General features: G+C 23.6%; 1 protein-coding gene and 1 pseudogene across 1 annotated transcript; both read left to right on the plus strand.

Moving 5' to 3' along the window:
- The first annotated feature begins 5,768 nt into the window (after window positions 1-5,768).
- Window positions 5,769-8,216, plus strand: LOC124946212 (serine/threonine-protein kinase RIPK-like). The gene is made up of 5 exons (XM_047486784.1): window positions 5,769-6,137; window positions 6,988-7,123; window positions 7,244-7,380; window positions 7,472-7,595; window positions 7,683-8,216. The coding sequence occupies exons 1-5, from the start codon at window positions 5,769-5,771 to the stop codon at window positions 8,150-8,152; spliced, it is 1,236 nt and encodes a 411-aa protein (XP_047342740.1). The 3' UTR covers window positions 8,153-8,216.
- A 9,095-nt stretch (window positions 8,217-17,311) lies between these two features.
- Window positions 17,312-18,485, plus strand: LOC124946213 (annotated as a pseudogene).
- The last annotated feature ends 3,282 nt before the right edge of the window (window positions 18,486-21,767 follow it).

Below are 21,767 nucleotides of genomic sequence, written 5' to 3' on the forward strand. Positions count from 1 at the left end.
CGTAATGTGTCATGGTTCATCCAAACTATAGTTTTATCTAGGTTTTATATTTTACAATTTCTATGCATTTTCATTATTTGCAAATTCATTTGTAGTATGTTACTTGTCAGGTAATATTGATGGAGATGTCAAAGTTAGATACCCTCACCTTGAGAGATTCCGAATCCAAATTCTTTGGTTGTCTTTGAAGAGGCAATCTGGTGCTAGTGGTTGGACTTTTAGATTTGAACGGTAGATTTGAACGGGTAGAGCAATTTACTGAAATTGAATGATGTAAGCTTAACTTGGTTATGTGATATTCTCTATATATGTCACTAAATAGTTTTTTTTTTTTTGAAAAAGAACTGCTTCTCTTCTGAGTACGTCGTCGTCATCGCATTACTCGTCATCTATTAACAAAATTTAAATAAATAATCGTCGTCATCGCATTACTCGCCATCTATTAACAAAATTTATATAAATAAACTAAGTTATTTCTATTAAAAAAATATATTTATTTAATAGAACAACAAATACAACTAAGAATAAATTTATTTTGTTCGCTTAAGACCCCAAATCCTCCAAACTCAAATGTCACTTAGTTTTATACATTGCAATAAAATTTCCATTTTATCAAAAATTAAAACAATCAAGTTGGTTAAAAAAATGATTTAAGTTTGTTTTCTAATATAAATTTAAACTAAAAAATGATTCTTTTAATCTATTTTTCACTTAAAAAAAATGTTTCATAAAATCACATCTTCCATATACAACATGAAAACAAAATTACCTGATATTTTTTTTAGTAAAAATTGAATTATATTAATTATTATGACTGATCGTTACTAAATTTGTTTTAACTAGACTCATTAATTATTCCAGATGAAATCACTTTCGAGTTAATAATTAATTGAAATTAAATACTATATATATAAAATATAAAGGACAAAAGTTGGAAACATTTATAAATAGTATGTTTGACCTTCTATATATGTATATATGCAAATTGAATGTCGCGTATAAAGACCGGAATTTCATCATCATATATATTATATATAGTCTGTTATGTAAGAATAATGTGAGATGAATTAATATTATTTTTCTATATAATTAATAATAAGTCTTTAAGAGTTTGAACACAATAAAAATTTAGCAAGAAAAAAATAAATAAAAGTGATTTAATTATATTAGCCCATCAAATAAGACGAAACTTGGAACCCTAAAGGGAACACACACAAACTCAATGCATTGACGCCGCAATCCTTGTCAATAAAACTGCATGATAAACAAAGGGAGATTTTTTTTTTTAATTTCTTTTAAGTATTTTCAATTAAGTATATTTAACTCACAAAATTTGTATATAATATATTTGATTTTAAAAAAAAAAATAGTTCCTTCAATTGAGGGAACACTGATAAGATATTATAGAGATGATAATAGATACTCAGATGTTCGATATTTATTGATACTCGATTATCGGATTCGAGTAATTTAAATCGGGTCGGGGTGGGTAATAAAAAAGATACCGGATTGAGTTCGGGTCGGAGATGAAAGTATGCGAAATCCAAACCCGAATCTCAATATCCGACTATACTAAAATTAAAATATATATATATATATTGTTAAACATTAACGTGACCTCTCACTTACGTCCCATCATTGTATGCATCATAATAATTTCTTACCTATGGCATTTTATACAAACTTTATTTTCTAATACAAAAAGTTACTCTTATCTTTATCTTCACCAAAATATTAACTTTTTTTTTCTCTTCTATATTTTCTTTTTTAATTATAATAACAATAAATTTATTATGTTTTTCAATATCTAAAACAAAAATATACAGATAAGTAATGATTTTATTATTATTTTTTATATTTCGATATTATTAGTTTTAAAGAATTGTTTATTATTTAGTTATTCTTTAATTTTTACTTTGTAACTTCTTTTTAATAAATTATATAAATTCACACTTAAATCGGGTAATGGAGTACCCGACAAATCGAGGATGAGAATAGAAATAGAGATACTCATCATGTTCGGGTTGGATAGTAAAGTGAAAATTGAGTTCGGGAATGAGTACTTCAATATCTGTTGTCGTCCCTAAATTTAAGTGATAAGAATGGTGATTAATAGATTAAATGTTACGGGATCGATTCTCACTTAAGACGCTCTTCCATTAACAAAATAAATTAAAAAATGACAACATTAATACAAATATTTTAACTATTAATTCAGTTAATATTATTGATTTAGAATTAACATATTTAACTTTAACGGTATATAAATCAAAAAATTGATTTATAATATTTAGATTCACATAAAAAAAAATTACCAACAAAAAAAAATTAAAAAAATATTGTAATGTATTGTATAAATTAGATATTCTCTATCAAACAGTTTGGTTTATAATATTCAAAATTATACTTTTATGCTACAAAATTTCTCCTTATAATAAGCATGCTTTTACACTTGGAACGTTTTGATCTCGTATTCCATGACTTCTAAATTTTGCACATCACCCATGTCTCAGCATGACAATTAAATAACCAAACCTTATTATAATTTTTTTTAATACTAAATTTTCTTAACAAAATTGCCACAATTATACTCATATAATACAAATAATTAACTTTTCTTTGTATTTAAAAAATCCAGATAACTAAGGATCTGAGTTTGAAAATTTATTGAAAACTTTTTTTTTTCCAATAATGTATAACTTAATTATATATATATATATATATATATATATATATATATATATATATATATATATATATATATATATATATATATATATATATATATATATATATATATATATATATATATATATATATATATATATATATATATATATATATAATATTTTTTTTAAAAATAACACCTTTATTTAAAATATAAAAACAAACTAGCTCTAAAGTAGGTACTAAATCACTACGTACCTAATTTTAAGTAGCATTTATGTCAAGCTGTAAAGTTTATTCTTTATTTCATACAAATATATATAAATGGATGCAATGAATTTTTCATACAAATTGCCCAACTTGGTCATTGTAATCATTCATCTTGACGAAAATATAGATGAAAAACGGCTTAGATTGTTTTGACCAGTTAAAAATATGAAAATTGTATACACATTATCGATCATATATACTACAAAATTTGAAATCAAATACAATGAAACCAATTCACAGAGAAAAAAAATGTTTGTGGAAGCCACCAGTAAGTATAAATAGCAAATGTCTTGCCTAATTAAAAAAATCAAAAGTTTTATGTTTGATTTATACTAAAATTTTTATAATTTATGGTAAAAGTCGGCTTAAAAGACCAAAATGTCACAAGTTCGATTTCATCTAGAAACGCTTTGAGTTTAAGTGGGGAGTCTTGACTGTGTCGATGTCATGTTAGCTCTCCTTTATTTTAATAAAAAACAAAAAATGTTATAACTTAAAAGAGATCAGGTTAACCAACTCCAAAAATAAATCCAGGTTACACCAAATAAATAAATAAAAAATGACATTTATTTGGACAATACAATTCTCTTAAAACAATTTTACTATATATATTTGACTAGTTTTTAATTGTTTACATAGTAAAAATTTGTTAATAATTAACCAACTAAGTTAAATTTTATTTATTAATTTATTATTAAAACATTATATATCTCTATATATTATTATTAATTTATTTATTATAAAAGTTGAATAGAACTCTAACAATTAAAACCAACTATTATTGAGACTAAGAAAATTAAAATCTTTTTTTAGTGCTATAATCCTCTTTAACAATTATTGAAATTAGTGGGATGGTGAATGATAATTAAACTTGAACTAGTAATTATTATTTTTTTGATAAATAAAATTAAAGGGTATATAATAAAATAAATTCTTAATTTAGAAATAAATAATATTATGATTAATTAATTGAGTAATGCGAAAAAAAAAAAAACAAATAAAATAATGTTTAATTATGTTAGAATTATTTAAATAATTCCAACCTAAAAGGTCTAATCGTAGGGTTGATTTGTACTTGATGTAAATATATAGTTAATAATTAATTATAAATATTAATCTTTAATAATTAGTCGCGTTAAAGTCAGGTTGCATCATAATTGACTTTTGGATATTATTCATATATATTCCCAAATGAGAAAACGTATCACTAAAACCACCTCCCTTTTACATGTACGTACATTACTCGTGCAAGACTAAGTCTAATATTAATTAAATATTTAAGGGAGTACGTATAATTGAATATTTTTTGTTTAAGAACAAGTCTAATAAAAATAATTATAACTGAAAAGCTAAAAAGAAAAATGGTTAAAAATATTTAAGCTAGAAAATTATTAAAAATAAATTTATAATTAAGTAGATATATTTTAAACTTATTTATTAATAAAATAAGACTTGAAGTTTTGAGTGAAACTTGTTATACATAATTAAAATATATTTAAAAAAAATAGGTCACTATTCTCGAACCCATTACCTCACTGAAGTTAAGACTATTTATTTCTTTTTGTCGTTAGACTAGAAGAGGGAATAAAGAGGATCATGTAATAGTTCTAATATCTAAATAATTAATAACTTAAGATATTAAAAAAAAATTAAAATTTGTTTAGCTCAAACTCAAATGAAGATCTACATCTGAGTTTCTAAATATAACTTAAATAGCAAAGTGAGGATTGACGCATGAAATAAAACCAATTATTCCAATAGTTCAAAAATGATTTTTTTTTTTTACTTATAAACAATTAAAAGATAATAATTATAATGTTTTTGATTGATTGTACAAAAATAACTTTGTATTAAGAGTATGAATTCACATTATTGAAATAGAAATCCAACTTTTGAATACATAAATATTTTGGATAAAAGTTGTTTCATGAACAGTTTGTTCTAATTAATTCATGACGGTTTCAACAATTCATTCTATCGATTTATGTCACCATTAGTTTTGCTGTGTGGATTCTCCATTCGTTGAGAACAAGTAAAACATTGAGGACCTTATGTGTTAGACGCTCAAAATATTAGATTGGATTATTGGGAGACAATCACATCCACTAAGAACGCGTGAAGATTAGATCACTAGCAAGAATCCTTACTCGCCCAGAAGTTGGCGTCGACATTCATTGAATAGTGGATATAGTTAATCGAGTAAGTATTAAAACCTTAAGCATATTGAAGGATAAATTATTGTAATATAAATAAACGAAAATTGCTAAATCAAAACATAATAAACTATAACAGTATCAAAGATTTGGTCATCCTTGATCTTGATATCAATTCTTTTTATCATTTTGTTCACCAAATATTCAATTTTCGTGTACAATTATTAAATCAAATAGTAAAAAAAATCTTCTCTCTTTCAAAAAAAATAGAACAAAGTCATCCAATGTTCAAATAGTTTAATCTCTTTTTTTATTCTTTCATTTAATTCATGTCATCTTTTGTCACTATTAATATGACTTTAGGTGGATTAATCCCAACTTTTCAAATCTATATCCAAATTTTGAATATAAAATGACCTTAATTATTTTGTAACTAAACAAAAAAATAGTACTAAATGTTGACAAACAAGTAAGAAGGAAAAAAAAAAGTCATAGAAGCTGGCCGGTCATACAATTCTCTCTCTAGATCTCTCTCTCTATATATATATGTCAATGCCATTGATTGACCTTCATTCATTCATTATTTACCTTAATTTTCCATCTCTTGATAGAAATTGAATTATCATATCAATATTTGATCATATGGGTTTGATCAAAACAATATGGATGAAACTATCAATGTTACAAAAAGGTTGTTTTGTTCCAAAAAAGGATGATGTGATGAAAATAGATACAAGAGTTCATGTGTTGAAACAACAATATTCATCTTCAAGACTCTCACTTTCGGATCTAAGTGAATCAGGATCGCCTTTTTCGTTTAATGATCTTTCAATATCTTTAGTGGGTTCTGATCTTCATGTGTTCACACTTGGTGAATTGAAGGAGATGACTCAAGGGTTTTCACAGAACAGTTTTATTGGGGAAGGAGGGTTTGGTTCTGTTCATAAAGGGTTTATTCATGATAAACTTAGACATGGTTTGTCTGCTCAACCGGTTGCTGTTAAAAGACTTGATTTAAATGGGAATCAGGGTGATCGTGAATGGCTGGTTTGTGCTACTAAACTCTCTTTCTCTCGAAAACTCATATGGTCACTCTTGTTGTGTTTGAATTATAAGATATATTAATCTTGTTTGATATAGGGCTTTTTTAGATTTTATATGGGTTTTGAATCAAGAAATTGTTTTAGTTAGTTTAATTACTAAGACCGATGTTATGTTATATTTAAAAATTATTTAAAATATAAAATATATATTTAATATTTTAGTGGATGAAATTAGTGATTTAACAGTTAAGAAAAACTTGTTATGAATGAATAATAAAGAATTTCTATATAAAATTTTAAAAAATCTTAAAAAAAAACAAAAATAAAGAAAAAAGAACAATATGAAATTTGTGTCTAGTCTTACCCCAAGATGTGAGACATCTTATATTTTGACAATAAGAGTATGTTGTTTTGAGATTATTTTTTATTATAATAAATAAGGATAAAATAATTTATTTAAAAAAAATTAATATTTTGATTAATAAATTTAATAATGTAATTGATTAAACAAATTATAAAATAAGTATTTTTCTAAATAAATTATAATATCTAGGCCATTGACCTTTCTTTGAACTTATGATTTTCATTTTAATAAGTCAATATTAATTGATTGACTGAGTTTATTAACAAAATTTTATTTGAATAAATTTGTTTGGTATAGATTTTACAAAATAATAAAATTAATGGTTTTTAATATTTTAATTAAGTTATTTTATTATAAGGAAAGAAATGAATGATGTTAACTATAGAATAACAAAACCTAAGTGGGTTTTGCTTTTTTTTAGATAATTAATATTTATAATCCATTTTTATTTTCTCAAAATAAAAAATCATTATAATTGAACTTTTTACAGGCAGAAATAATATTTCTAGGGCAGCTACAACATCGTCACCTCTTGAAATTAATCGGATATTGTTGGGAAGATGAACATAGGCTTCTTGTTTATGAGTATATGCCACGTGGCAGCTTGGATAACCAGCTATTTGGAAGTAAGTTTTTTTTTTTAAACTAATTATTTCTCAATTTCAAAAAATATTTTATACATAATCATTATAATGGTATCTGAATCAAATATCTAAAGATTAATTTTTAATTTTAATACATTAAAGGACACTCTATCGCCCTTCCATGGAAAACGAGGATAAAGATCGCGCTTGATGCGGCTAGTGGCGTAGCTTTTCTACACGGAGAATATAAGCCAGTGATATATCGCGATTTAAAAGCATCAAACATCTTATTAGACGTGGTAAGAACCATATTTAATTTTTTTTTTTGTATGTTTTAGAAAATTAATATAATAATAATAATTTTATTGTTATTTCTTAATTATATAATAGGATTTCACAGCCAAGTTATCAGATTTTGGACTTGCAAAAGATGGACCTGAAGGAGATGAAACTCATGTCTCAACTAGAGTGATGGGAACTCATGGTTATGCTGCTCCTGAATATGTAATGACAGGTAAAAAAATACCCTATTATGTAAATACAAAAAAAAAAAAAATTAATTATCAAATTATTCAAAAGTTACATTTTTTCTTCTTTTCAGGTCATTTGACTACGAGGAGCGATGTATACAGTTTTGGAGTTGTTCTGTTAGAACTGTTGACGGGAAGGAAAGCTGTTGATAAGAAACGTCCAACAAGGGAACAAAGTCTTGTGGATTGGGCTAGGTCTTCTTTGAAGGACCCGCGAAAGTTGGGTCGTTTGATGGACCCAAGACTCGAGGGAGAATACTCGATAGAGGGAGCTACTAAAGTCGCGGCATTGGCTAATCGTTGTTTGAGTCGTCGGCCTAGATATAGGCCCACAATGGAGGTTGTGATCCAAGTTTTGGAAAGCGTAATGAACCTAGATGATAATGTTTCAATAGGGAACTTTGTGTATGTTGTTCCTAATGGAAATGAAGAGGAGAAGATTGATTTAGAATTAGGGAAAAAGAATGTGGGGAGAGAAGAAAGAGCAAAGAAAAAGATAGAACATCGAGGAAATGGATTTTGGCAAAATGTGAATGTGTGAAATTAAAGAGAATGAAAGTTGGTTGAATCACATTCATTCAAACTATTATGGTAAATTTGTAACTAGATTTTAATAAAAGTTTAGCCCAAATGAATTAATTGTTTGATATCTAACCAATCAATTATTAGCCCAAATGAATTATTGTTTGATATTTCTAATTATTAACTAGAATGGTAACAAATAAGTAATTGATTAAGCACTATTTGAGTTAAAAATTAAGTAATCAGAAATGATAAAAAAGTAATTCAAACAAACTCGTGATTCAGAATTAGAAAAGTTTTTACACATGATATATGAAAAAAAATTATTAATTAAAATATTGTTAATTGTGATTAAAACCACATTTACAAGCATATTACTATCTCTTGAAAATAAATCAACCATTAGAAAACAAGTAAATATAAAGTGATCTTTTGTTCAAATGCAAATAATAATTGGGTTTTCTCAGGCCCATCTCTAAGTTAGCTTCGACCATTTAAGGCCCATTAAAAAAATTAAATTTACTATTATTTAATTTTAATTACCATTTAAGGCCCATATCTCTTAATTTTTTTATATATGTTTTCTCCATTAATACTATAAACAAAATTTAAATTAATATTTCAGTTATAATAGTCGTAATATATATATATATATATATATATATATATATATATATATATATATATATATATATATATATATATATATATATAATGATGCATAATTTTGAAAGTGTTCTGATTGTCGGGTCGAGAGCTGTGGTCGCAACCTAACAAAACAAATAAAACTCTTTAACCAACTAAGCTAATAACACTTTATATTTCAATTCAACATCGGATGAAAGCGAGATATTTTTAAATAAGCATCTTTATATATATATATATATATATATATATATATATATATATATATATATATATATATATATATATATATATATATATATATATATATATATATATATATATATATATATATATATATATATATATATATAAAGATGCTTAATTTTGATAGTGTCTGGATTGCCGGGTCGAGAGCTGTGGTTAATTTGGATATATATGTGAGAATAAATGGATATTTAAGTCAGATTCTGGGTTGATTTGTCCATAAACTTAAAACGATTAAAAATAAAATTAAAAATACTATAGGTATGTGACTCTTTAACCAACTAGACTAATAACACTTTATATTTTAAATTCAACACCAAATTTTATGAACGCAAGACATTTTTAACTAACTAATTTATATATATATATATATAAAATTAATGATGCTTACTTTTGAAAGTGTCCGGATTGCCGGGTCAAAAGTTGTGGTTAATTTGGATATATATAAGAGAGTAAATGGATACTTGGGTCAGATTCTGGGTTGATCCGTCCATAAACTTAAAACAGTTAAAAATAAAATTAAAAATCTTATAGGTATGTTTCGAACTCGCAATTTACTAAAATAAGTATAACTCTTTAACTAACTAAACTAATAACACTTTATATTTTAAATTCAACACTAAATTTTATGAACGCGAGATATTTTTAACTAACTAATCTCTCTTTCTCTCTCTCTATATATATAATTATAATTATAATTATAATTATAATTATAATTATAATGATACTTAATTTTGAAAGTGTCCGGATTGTCAGGTCGAGAGCTGTGGTTAATTTGAATATATATGTGAGAGTAAATAAATACTTGGATCGGATTCCCATAAACTTAAAACGGTTAAAAATAAAATTAAAAATGTTATAGGTATGTTTTGAACTCGCAACCTAACAAAACAAGTACAACTCTTTAACCAACTAGATTCTATAAAGACTTTTTTTAGAAAAACTGAGTAAATTTGGCGAGATTAAAAAGCTTAAATATTTGTGACAATTTTGCAAATCAAATGGTAAAAGACTTTTACGTCAATAAATTTTTTTAATTACAGTTTTTTTAGATATCATTATATAAAAAAACAGTATAATGCAAGTTTGCAACATCTATGTCCAAGCGGGGAAGAACATACAACAAATTTACTAAATAATTTGAGTGGATGCTTGATAATTTTCATTGACTTTATATAAATAATAGTAATATTTTTTTATTAATATAATCATAAACTTTTTTTATAATGATTTTTTAGTATGACCAACTTCTCATAAATGATAAACTTTCGTGAAGACATATGTAGTCAATGCGAGAAGAATATATACAACCATTGTGTCTATTATAATATTATGCATCTCAAAAATGTTGATAATTAATGAATTTATATTACTTTTTACGCTTAAAAATTAAATCTTTTCATTACTAATATCACAAAAGTTAACACAAAAGTCTAACTACTTCTACGTCGAAACTCCTAAAAATTGAATTAAGGGTAATAAATACACTTTTTTCCGTTATTATTTTTAAAATAATTTATACATATTTTATGGCTTCACGACGAATTATCCTAAGAAGTAACTATGAAGATGATTTGTCCAAACTAAAAGTTGAATCATCTAATAAAGTTTTATCATTTTAACTTATATATTAAATTATTCTTTATTTGTTTTAAAATTTGTTTGACATTATGCACAATATGTTAAATTATAATATCTTTTGGTCAACAAATAATTTTTTTGACATTTTGTATCTAAAATGGATTATAATACTCATTATCTCCTAATAATGATCATATTTTTAAAAAAGAAATTTTTTTTTGCATATTTTTTAAATCTTCATACACCAGTAAGTGAAGAATCCATGCAAATATTTACATATTTTATAGATTCTGACGAATTACCCTAAAACGTAATTGTGAAGATGAATTGTCCAAACTAAACGTTAAGTCATCTAATAAAATATCGTCATTTTAATTTATATATTAAATTATCGATTATCTTTCCATTCATTTCAAAACCTATTTATTCGTTTTAAAATTTGTTTGACATTATGCACTTATTTTTTTTAATATGCTAAATTATAATATCTTTTAGGTCAACAAATAAAGTTTTAAACATTTTTGTGTCTAACATTGATCATAACACTCATTATCTCCTACTAATGATCATAATACTCATTATTTCAATGGATTCTTCACTAAAACAAAATAATCATTATTTCCTAATTTTGTAGTTATTTGTTTATTTTAATTATGAGAATATTTATTTTAAGATGTTGTCTAAAATTTTTGATTATTTTCAATTCAATTTTTTTTTGTTTAAGTTTACACATAAATTCAACTTTATTAAAAAGGTTCGAAGTGTTACGTGAGAAAAAATATATTGGTGGTTAAAATATATAAATTCGATGAGTTGGTTTGAGGAAGATCACTAGACGAGAAATTGATTAAATTTATGATTAAATATGAGATGAAATGGTTGATTAATAAAAAAAAAGTTCAAATTTCGAGTAGAATGTTTGATAAAAAAAAATAGTATTATTATGTAAGGGAACTAATATTAATATTTTTTAAATAAAAATTTTAATAATTTCATTTTAAAAATTATTAATATTATTTTTCTTTCAAATATATTTAACTTATTTATTTTTTTGTCTTTTAATAGTCATATTTTAAAATTTATATATATATATATATATATATATATATATATATATATATATATATATATATCCATAAAATATAATAAATATGTAATATATATTATTAAATAATAAAATAAAAAAGATATATTTTGATATATTTAAATTGTTAATAAAAAATTATTATTTTAATTTATAGTTGTATTATATATGTATAATTTTACACAAAGTATTATACTATAAAATTGTTTTTATTAAATAAAAATAATAATTAATGTTATTATTTAATATAAAATTAATAATTATATATATATATTAATATATTATTAAATAAAAAGATTGAAATAAAAAAATCATAAAAATAAATTTTAAAAAGGAAAAAATAACTTGAGATAAATTAATAAAAATATTTAAAAGTTATATATGTTTAGAAATATATTTAACTAATTATGTTAAGTTTTAAAAAAATTAAAAAAAATTGAGACTTATTTATTATTATAAAAAATATAAATTGAAACACTATATATTTTATTAATTAATTATATTATTTTTTATTAATATTTTATTTTTTTTTGATAAATATCAATTTTCACTAAATAGTAAAAATTAATATAACTATACAAAACGCAAAAAAAATTCAAAATATTTTTTTTTTGAATATTTTATTTTTTAAATAAGTAAATCAACCCTACTTAATATTATATTAAAGTATAATTTTATATAATTTAATTAGTGATATTATCCAAAACTTAATATTTAAAAAGTTTTTACATTTGATATTTTTTTTTAAACATTTTTCAAATCAACAAAACTAATTAAAAATGAATTTTTATATTTTAGATATTTGATAAATTTAAAAATATATATTAACATTAAATTTTAATTAAAACTAATTTTTATAAAAATAAAACCAATTCAAAATTAATTAATTTTGAATAATATTAGTTTTTTTCAAAACATTTATTTTTAAATAATATTTTGTTTATATTTTTATATTTGAATTTTCAAAAAACAAACAAATTAAGTAATTAATGACCATGAGAACGAACACATGTTTAGAATATAAATTTTAAACTTTCATTTTCATGAGAATAGGAGAATAAATGTATAAAGATAGACAGTAATAACAAATATATAATAACAAATATTTATTTTAGGGAATACTAGATATTTATTTTAGGGGGAAATAAATGATTTTTGAGCAATACATGTGATTTTCTAAGTAGCATAATCTATGATTCATTTTGCGCTTCCATATCATACCATAAAATTATAGATTTGATACAAGTCATTCATCATATTGATTTTTCCCCCCTAAATTTACTCTTAATTATTTTATAAATTGTTTTATCTCTCATAATTAATTTATATTTATATTTTATTTTTAATCATATATATATATATATTTGAATAATTTTATATTTAAAAATGTGTTATTTTATACTTTAAAAAATTTACTTAACTAAACGAATTATGATAGCTCAAATGTTAAACTTCCATTACTGATTCGCATTAATTGAAGTATATTATGATTTTGAAATTTTTTATTAACATTCTAAAAAAATTTAAAATGTGAAAGATAAATTTTAAGGTTAATGGAATGTTTTTATGTACTTTTAATTGTTTTATCTTTTATAACTATTTATAAATATATAATTTTATAAATTTTAGTTTTTATTTATCTTTATTTTATAACTATACACAAAATGATTCTCTTTTTAATTCATCTATATGTTTTTGGATATAATATTATTCTATTTATATAAATTTTCACAAAGCTTTCATAACTAAAATAAAGTAAAATATCTTGATAATTTAATTTATTTGTTTTCTTGTCATTCTTGGTAATTTAATGAAGTATGAAGTGATTCTATAAATAGATAATTTTTTAATAAGATTTTCTTTCACTTTTCATATCATCTAAATATTTAGATAGATTCTTAACATATCAAGGTCTTATTTAGAGATCAATGAATTTATATTGTATTTTATTTACAAACTCCATATTTTGAAGGGGATTTAAAATTGTAATAATAATAATAGTTAGATAGATTATACATTATAAATAACTTCAATTTGTTTCAAGAAGATATAATTGTAACTTTTTTTTATAAATATTTTAATTATTAGAACAAAAATCAAGATAGCTCAAATTAAAGAGTTTTATTTATAGTCGATAATATTTTACTCACACAAAATGCGATCCGGACATGAAAAAATTAAGAAATTAAGTTATGATCATAATTTTTTGAATTCAGATCGAAATCAAGTCGAATCGTTTAACTTGATTGATAAACTGATGAAAATCCAGTCGACCTCAAACCCGATAATGCGTTTACAGTTTTGTTTTTTTTTTTGTGTTTTCAAATACCACTCACTTACTTTTTCTTTTTTTTTTAAAAAAAAAGCTTTATAAAAAAAAATTATGATTTAATTGTTCTTTTGCGTTTATGACATTTTAATATGTTTAACATCTATTTGAGTTTAGATTACAAATAAACAAGTTGAATTTATGATAAAGATTTACTCGAATTATTAAACCCTTTAAACGAACTGAACACAAAACTATGAATATTCAAAAAAAATTTCTGCTATATAAAAGAAGAGGGAATTATAAATATTATTGTAAAACTTATTAACCTTCCAACCTGAAAAATAAAAGAAATAACAATTTATTTATTTTTTATAAAATGAAAAGAAAATAAGAATCAGACTGAAATCGGAAAGTTGTTGAAGGTAACGCCCATGGCCGGAGACAAGTGGCTGCCGCCGGTCCAAAAACTCTCCGACGCCGTCGATCCTGAAGAGAAGATCTTACGAATCAAAGCAGACGCGGGTTTGCGTTTTTTTCCTAATTTCGCCGTCGGCATCACCCTTTTTGCGTTCTTCAACGTCATTTTCCGACGGAAAATCATACCAAAGCAGGTGGCGGTAGCGGTGGATTTGCTATGGGAGTTTTTCTCCATTTTAATTTGGAATGCTTTGTATTGTCTTGTATTTATACTCAATTTCTTTTTATTTTTATATTTCAAAGTTATGAAACCTTATAATGATCAAATTGGTAATTCTGTTTATGGTTGTAATTAATTGATAAATTTGCTTAAAAGCATTTAAATGTTGTTTAAGTATTTTAAAATTTATTAACTTGTATTTAATCTACAGATACCCAATTGAAAATTATTTACAAAAATAATTATTGTTTTTTTAAAAATATTTTATTTTTGGTAAGTATATAAGTTGAATGTTGATTTAGGTGGAATAATATTATAAAATTTAATTTTGATTAAAGATTTATTGGTCTAAGTTTAGAGAGTTCTTCCATATAACTTATTAGAATCTTAGATATAATTAGTTGAGAAAGTTTAAGATTTTTTTAATTTGAAGTAAATGTATTTAAATTTAATTAGTAATATTATTTGTTAGAAAGCTAAATCAGGCTAATATTATATAGGTTTATTTAAATAACTTGTGAATTAATTTAAAAATAAAATAATTCATGTTAATTGAAAAAAATGAGTTTTTTCTATCTAATAATTTAGACATTATTGATATATATTATAAAGATAACTCACATAATCCCTTTTCTAGCATAGTAGTAATATAAGGTGAATATTCTCAGTCTCCTTAAGGTCTTGGGTTCGAACCCGTCAAACAGATAACAAATTCTGTATATGATTAAATTGTTAAGTGTGTTTGTGGGATATGTTCATAACTTGCTGTCTCATTTTTTGTAAAGTATTATTAAGATTAATTGGGTTATGCGCGAGTTTTTAGATAGTTGTTGAGAAATTTAAATTTATACGACTGATATGACATACTTATATATTTGGGTTATCATCCAAATTATTTTTTGGTGAACTATCTTGTTATAGAAATATCGTTGAACTTTCAATGATCGTAGTCATCCGATGCGTATAATTCATAGTATTATTATTACAACACCTTTTAAGATTCGTTCTGAAAAGTCGGTACAGATGGTCGTGGGAGTTAATCGTTTTTCTCGAATACTTATAAGTTCAATAACCTATTGAGTAACGTTTTTTTCATGTCATGTTTTGTCGTTGTGATTAACCGACTTTATCATTTTTAATATAAATGGCCTATTTAAGAAAAAAATAAAATAAAAATATATTTAATTATTAAAATTTCATCTAAGAGTTTATGTTGTCATAAAAAGAAATGTAGTATTAAAACTAATATAGGTGACCTGTGTTAAAAAATAGACAAATATCTACATAAAATCTTAATAATAATAAATGTTCCATTGAATTTTTAATGAAGTCTTTAAATAACTTTATATTTTCTAGCAAAATATATTAAAGTTTTTGATCCTTTAAATATATCATGAAGGTGGACATTGGCACATTGCATTTGTTTCTATAGTAGCTTGTTTTGCTATAAAAAAAATAAATTATAGTTACATGATTTTTTTTTTTAATTTTATCATGCTAGTAAAATATTTTTTTTTTTCTAAAATCATTTTAATATAAAATATTAAAAGAGCGTGTCAAAATAAAATATACATATTATAAATATGAGTTAATGAGATTTTGTTTTGTAGTTGAAAGTAAGCATAACCTATAAATATTAGAAACTTGTTTATTAATACATAATTCAAGACAATAAATTCAAAACTTATATGACTGATAGGGTCGGACCAGTCCCGGTAGAATAAAAATGTGTTTTTTTCTTTCTGTTTAGTTAAAAAAGTTAGATAAAAAATGGTTTTTTTTTATGGGTTTTGACCCATAATCAAATAAAACTTTAAGTTAGTTTAAACCACTAAATTATATTATTTTATTTTTAAAATTAAAATAAATTTGACTAAACATCCTACTATTTGAAATAAATTGGCTACCTTAAGGAGTGGGCTGTTCTAGTTCGAGGGTTTGTCGGGTTTATCACAGTATCGACCTTAATGACAGACCTACATATTTGGGTTATTATCCCAATTATGTTTTGGTGGACCATTTAGTTGAAGAGAAATCGTCGAATTTTCAATAATTGTAATCGTCTGATGCGTAAAATTCATAGTAATGTTATTACGACACTTTCTGAGATTCATTCAAGAAAGTCAGTAGAGTCCGTCGGGGATATCATCTTTTTTCTCGAGCATTTACGAGCTCGATAACTTATTGAGTACCGTTTTTTCTTATTTTTATTTTAATTTTTTCTTTCATGTCATGATTTTTTCTTTTGTTTAAATATATTTTTTTAATAAAATAAAATTCTAAAATAAAAAAAATTCAAAACAAAAAAAAAATCATCAATTTTTTTTAAAAAAACAATAAAAAAAAACTTAACAAAAGTATTGGGTTTCGAATAGCACAAGATTTAAATTGAACTTAGTTATTCTTATTCCTTAGACCACCTCTAATCATTCTTACTTTATTTTTCATTTTATATTTCTTATTTTAAATCTTGTACATGATAAATTCTCTATTTATTCATTTTAGCTCAATATATATATTAATAGCATGCCTTCATTTGAAAACGGGGTATTCTTTCTTCTCCAATTTTCTCTGTTTTTTCTTTCCTCCTTGGGGCAATCATCAAAGAGTTATAACCTAAAAGCTTAAATTGCACAACAATGGATATCGACTTAAACAAGTTGCCAATCCACGAGGAATCTGATCGCGATGATACATTTCGTCTATAACTCCAATGGATGTCAACTTAAACAAGTTGCCAATCGACAATGATTCCAAGGTTGTTTCATCTTCATCAAATAAATCTTATCCATTTGAACTCAAGAAATGGAATGCTGTGGCCCTTTGGGCATGGGGTATGTATAATTAAAACCTAATTTATTTCTTAACAAATTATTCATTATCTTGAATCTTGATGGTAGATTTTCAAGTGGATGCTTGTGCAATATGTATGAAATCATGTCATGGAAATTTGTGAGTGTAACCAATGACTTGACTATCTTGTTCTTGTTCTTGATACACGGAATATAATGTTTCTATTTTATACTTTTATTCATAGGTATCGAGTGTCAAGCAAATCAATACAAAGATTGTACCGTTGCTTGGGGTATGTTTTTTATAATCATCTCTAATATTATTTTTTGAATGATTTTGCACATATATTGGTTCGACTTTCAAGAATTAAAGTACTCAAGGACGAATTCAGGAATTCGAGTATGAGTGAGCTTGAAAAAAAGAATTAGCGTGAATTTATAAAAAAAATTGGAAAACTATGAATAAAAAAAATGTATTAAAAATAAGTTTTTTCTGAAAAAAATAATAGTGAAATAATTAAAATAATTAAGAATTTATGATGTTATATTACATTTTTACCCTAATGAAGATTTTTTTATATATAGATATATAGATTCGTCTCTAGAGTATCTAAACAAAATTATTTTGAATTGTTTTTATATTATTTAGTTTGAATTTTTTTTTGAAATTTATAATATTTTAGTATTAATAATTTGGATGTAGTTATAGGCATTTTTCGATCTAAATTACTCCGATTTAAGCGGTTTTCTCTGTTTGAGATTAGAGTTAAAACATTTCTGGAAAGAAATTGAGAATCCACACTATTTCTATCCCTAGCTGTTTTTTTTTTTTTTTTTTATCTAATTTGATCTAATGAATTCAAATCTTATTATTTAACAGTTTCATTTGGATGTTGTAGGTATATGTAATCACGCTTTCCATTATCATTGCATTACCAGATGGCTCCAAACCAGAAATGTTTGCCCACTTAGGTAATGTTTTTTAATTGACTTATTTATTTGGAATTAATATAATTAATTTATTCTTGTTTTTATATATTTGACATTGCAGATAATCAGGAGTGGGTGTTACTTAAAATTAGTAAATATAATTAATTCGATATATCTTGTGAGAATATAATTTTCTTCATGTAAATGGTAGCTAGAATTGATGGAAAGAAAAATAGATTGTCTTTTTGCATTTCATATACCTCTTTAACATTTTCTTTTCATACAATTATGGGTAATTTTAATTGAGTTAGAGATTTTTTTTTAATGATATTTAAGATAGTAGATGACGTGATTTAGATGTTATCGTCAAAACCTATTTTTAGATAATTTAAATATGGATTTACTAGTTCAATTATAATCAATTAAGACCATATATTCAACTAACACTAAACATGTTTTAAACTAATTTTAAAATAAATAATAAATAAATCAAGTTAATTACAACAACAAAACATAAGAAAAAAATAGTCTAATAGAATATAAACAGGTTACTTAATATTTTATTAAACTCATAAGTCTTCAAGAAAACGATTAATTCTTCGAATCTCATGAATGATCGTAACAATTACATTAGAAATGATACATACAACTACGATCAACTACGATCATTGATAATTCAAATATCAGTTTGATCGATCTAACTTTCCAAATCTTATCTAAAAATAATTTATTTTATAAAATCATATGAAAATGAGATTAAACACAAGTTTGGCGATTATATATATCTATACACATATATTATTCCAAATGAATAAAGAACACAATATTTATTATTACATTTGCATACATTTATTAGTTTTATATATAATAGAAAATATAATTACATAAACTTATGCGATGATATCGAAATCGAAAGGACGGTAACACCCATGGCCGGAATCAAATCGCTGCCGCCATACCAAAACCTATCAAACGCCGACGATCCAGAAGAGAAAATCTTACGTATAAGGTAACGATAAAATTCCTTCATCTTCATAATCATTGGCGTCGATTTCTTGTGTGTATGCTTAATTCGGTTCAAAGCAAACGCGCGTTTGCGTTTTCTTCCTAATCTCGCCTTATGCATAACTCCTTTTCCAATCTTCACCGTCGTTTTACGACGGCAAATCCAACCGAAGCAGCTGGCTTTGCATTGGCTATCAGAGTTGTAATCCATTTTATTTTCATATTTGGAATTGTTTAATAATCTGTATTTATACTCAAAATATAGGGATTTTTTTGTAAAAAAAAGTTAAAGATAAATATTTTTGCTTTAAAAAATAATAAAAATATAATTTGAACATATGCAACTGTCATTTTAGGATTTAAATAATAAATTGTTGTAAACAAAATTTAGTTGGATATCCATGTTGAAAAATAGTTTATGCAATACCTGTTTAGATAAACTCTTTTTTTTAAAATTTACTTGTTAAATATTAATTATGAAATATATTTTCATTAAACTTATTTTTTTTAAATATATAACTTAAAAATATTATATAAATGATAATTGTTTAACATACTAACAAAAATAATACAAAAACACGAGTGTTTGTTTTGTCACAAAACATACCCGAAACATAACAAAATTAAGCATTTTAAAGTAATAATGAAAACATAAGAAAAAATGGATTACCAACAATCAAACCTAACATAAAATTTAGCGCTAACGAACTTGAAAATTAATGAGTTCACTGACCGACTTCACCAGTTTTCAGAAAAGAGTTGTGGAGTAAAAGCTCGATCACTTAATGTCCTACTGTTCATTTCGAGCCAATAATTCAACAAAAAAATAATCAGAATATGAATTTATCGACTCAATCCTACCGAACTCGCAGTTTATATCCAAATATCGCAGCATCTGACAATCAACTAAAGCATCACTCATTTAATGTTAATCATGTTCTATGTTCTCAAAGTATAATTTAATTAAACTTATGTTTATAATTTATTTATTAGTACAAATACATAATGAAGTCTAATTTTAAAATGTGTTTTCAATTGCCTAGTATTGGTATAATTATCGACTAATTGGAGTTTTATATTTTAAATAAAATTATTTAAACTTGAAGTATGGTTTGTTTTATTTAAATGTATTTATTATTATTTGTAAGAAGAATAAAACAAACTAATATTATATATATATATATATATATATATATATATATATATATATATATTTGACAAGACCCTTTAACCAAGTTATATTAATTTTTAATTACTATAAATCTTTTTATATATTTTTTTTTAGAAAAGCTCCAAGATAAACTATATTCATGTCTTAGTTTGTATTCTCCTAAAAAGAATTAGTATTAAAACTATATGTGATGTATATAGTATAGGTGACTTGTTGGGTTAAAAAAATTAGTCAAATATCTACATGAAATCTTAAAAAGAATAAATGTTCCCATGAACCTTAATTTTGAATTTTATAATTAACTTTACATTTTTATAGCAAAATTTATTGAAGTTTTGATTCTTATAATATTTTATGAGAATAATCCATTTTATAAAACTAATAAAAGTTATAATTTTTTAAATTAATATTGTATGAGATATTAATAAATATGATGCATCTTACAAAATTGAATAATAATAATAATTATTATTATTATTAATTCTCGATCAACTAATCATGTTTTATTAAAACCTAAAAGGAACACATATATTATAGTAGAGTGTATGTTAGAAGATTTGCATTTTTTAAGCAAACTTTTTTAGGTTCTTATCCTAAGAAAACATGTTAAATGAGAAGTTATAATAAATTCTCCAGCACTTAAACTGTATTTTAAATCTTTTCTATCCACTTTATAATACTCTTTTCATTTTTTAATAGAACATTTTTTTACTAAAAATTACTTAATATATAGATCATTGATTTATTATATGATATGGATAACATTAATTATTTTATAATATTTTTAAAGTTGTAATTCATTGTTAAATAGTTAATTGCCACATATAATTTTCTTTTAGTAAAGTTAACGTGATTTTAATTTTTTCTGCAAAATGTGTTGCAACAAGGTAAAGAATGAAGACAACATATTATTATATGAATGAATGTCACTTATTTTTGCATTTGCATATGTTTACTTCTATGTGTCCTAAAATTGCCATGTATACTTATACTATCAATTAATTGATTCATAAATATATATTATAAATTAGTATTCTTGTGTTCCTAAATTTGGCGCAAAATGTTTATTTGAATTGGCCTCCCGTTCTAAGTTCTAAGTTCTAAGGTCGGCCCTAACTGAGCGGGTGATGTGTTAATTGATAGTCAGTTGTTGAAAAGTTAGGTTGGATATCGTGAACTCAATTGGATTGAGCCGATATCCTTATCTCGGTTATTTTTTGGTGAACCATTGATTTTTCTCGAAAGAAATCATTAGACGTTTAATAATGGCG

Source organism: Impatiens glandulifera, chromosome 7 (assembly GCF_907164915.1).
Source record: "Impatiens glandulifera chromosome 7, dImpGla2.1, whole genome shotgun sequence".
In the NCBI taxonomy this organism is placed as follows: Eukaryota; Viridiplantae; Streptophyta; class Magnoliopsida; order Ericales; family Balsaminaceae; genus Impatiens; species Impatiens glandulifera.

Coding starts and splice junctions, on each gene's coding strand:
- LOC124946212 (XM_047486784.1), top strand. CDS start 5,769: ATGTTACAAAAAGGTTGTTTTGTTCCAAAAAAGGATGATGTGATGAAA. Junction 7,124..7,243: donor GGATAACCAGCTATTTGGAA/GTAAGTTTTTTT, acceptor AATACATTAAAG/GACACTCTATCGCCCTTCCA. Junction 7,381..7,471: donor CAAACATCTTATTAGACGTG/GTAAGAACCATA, acceptor ATTATATAATAG/GATTTCACAGCCAAGTTATC.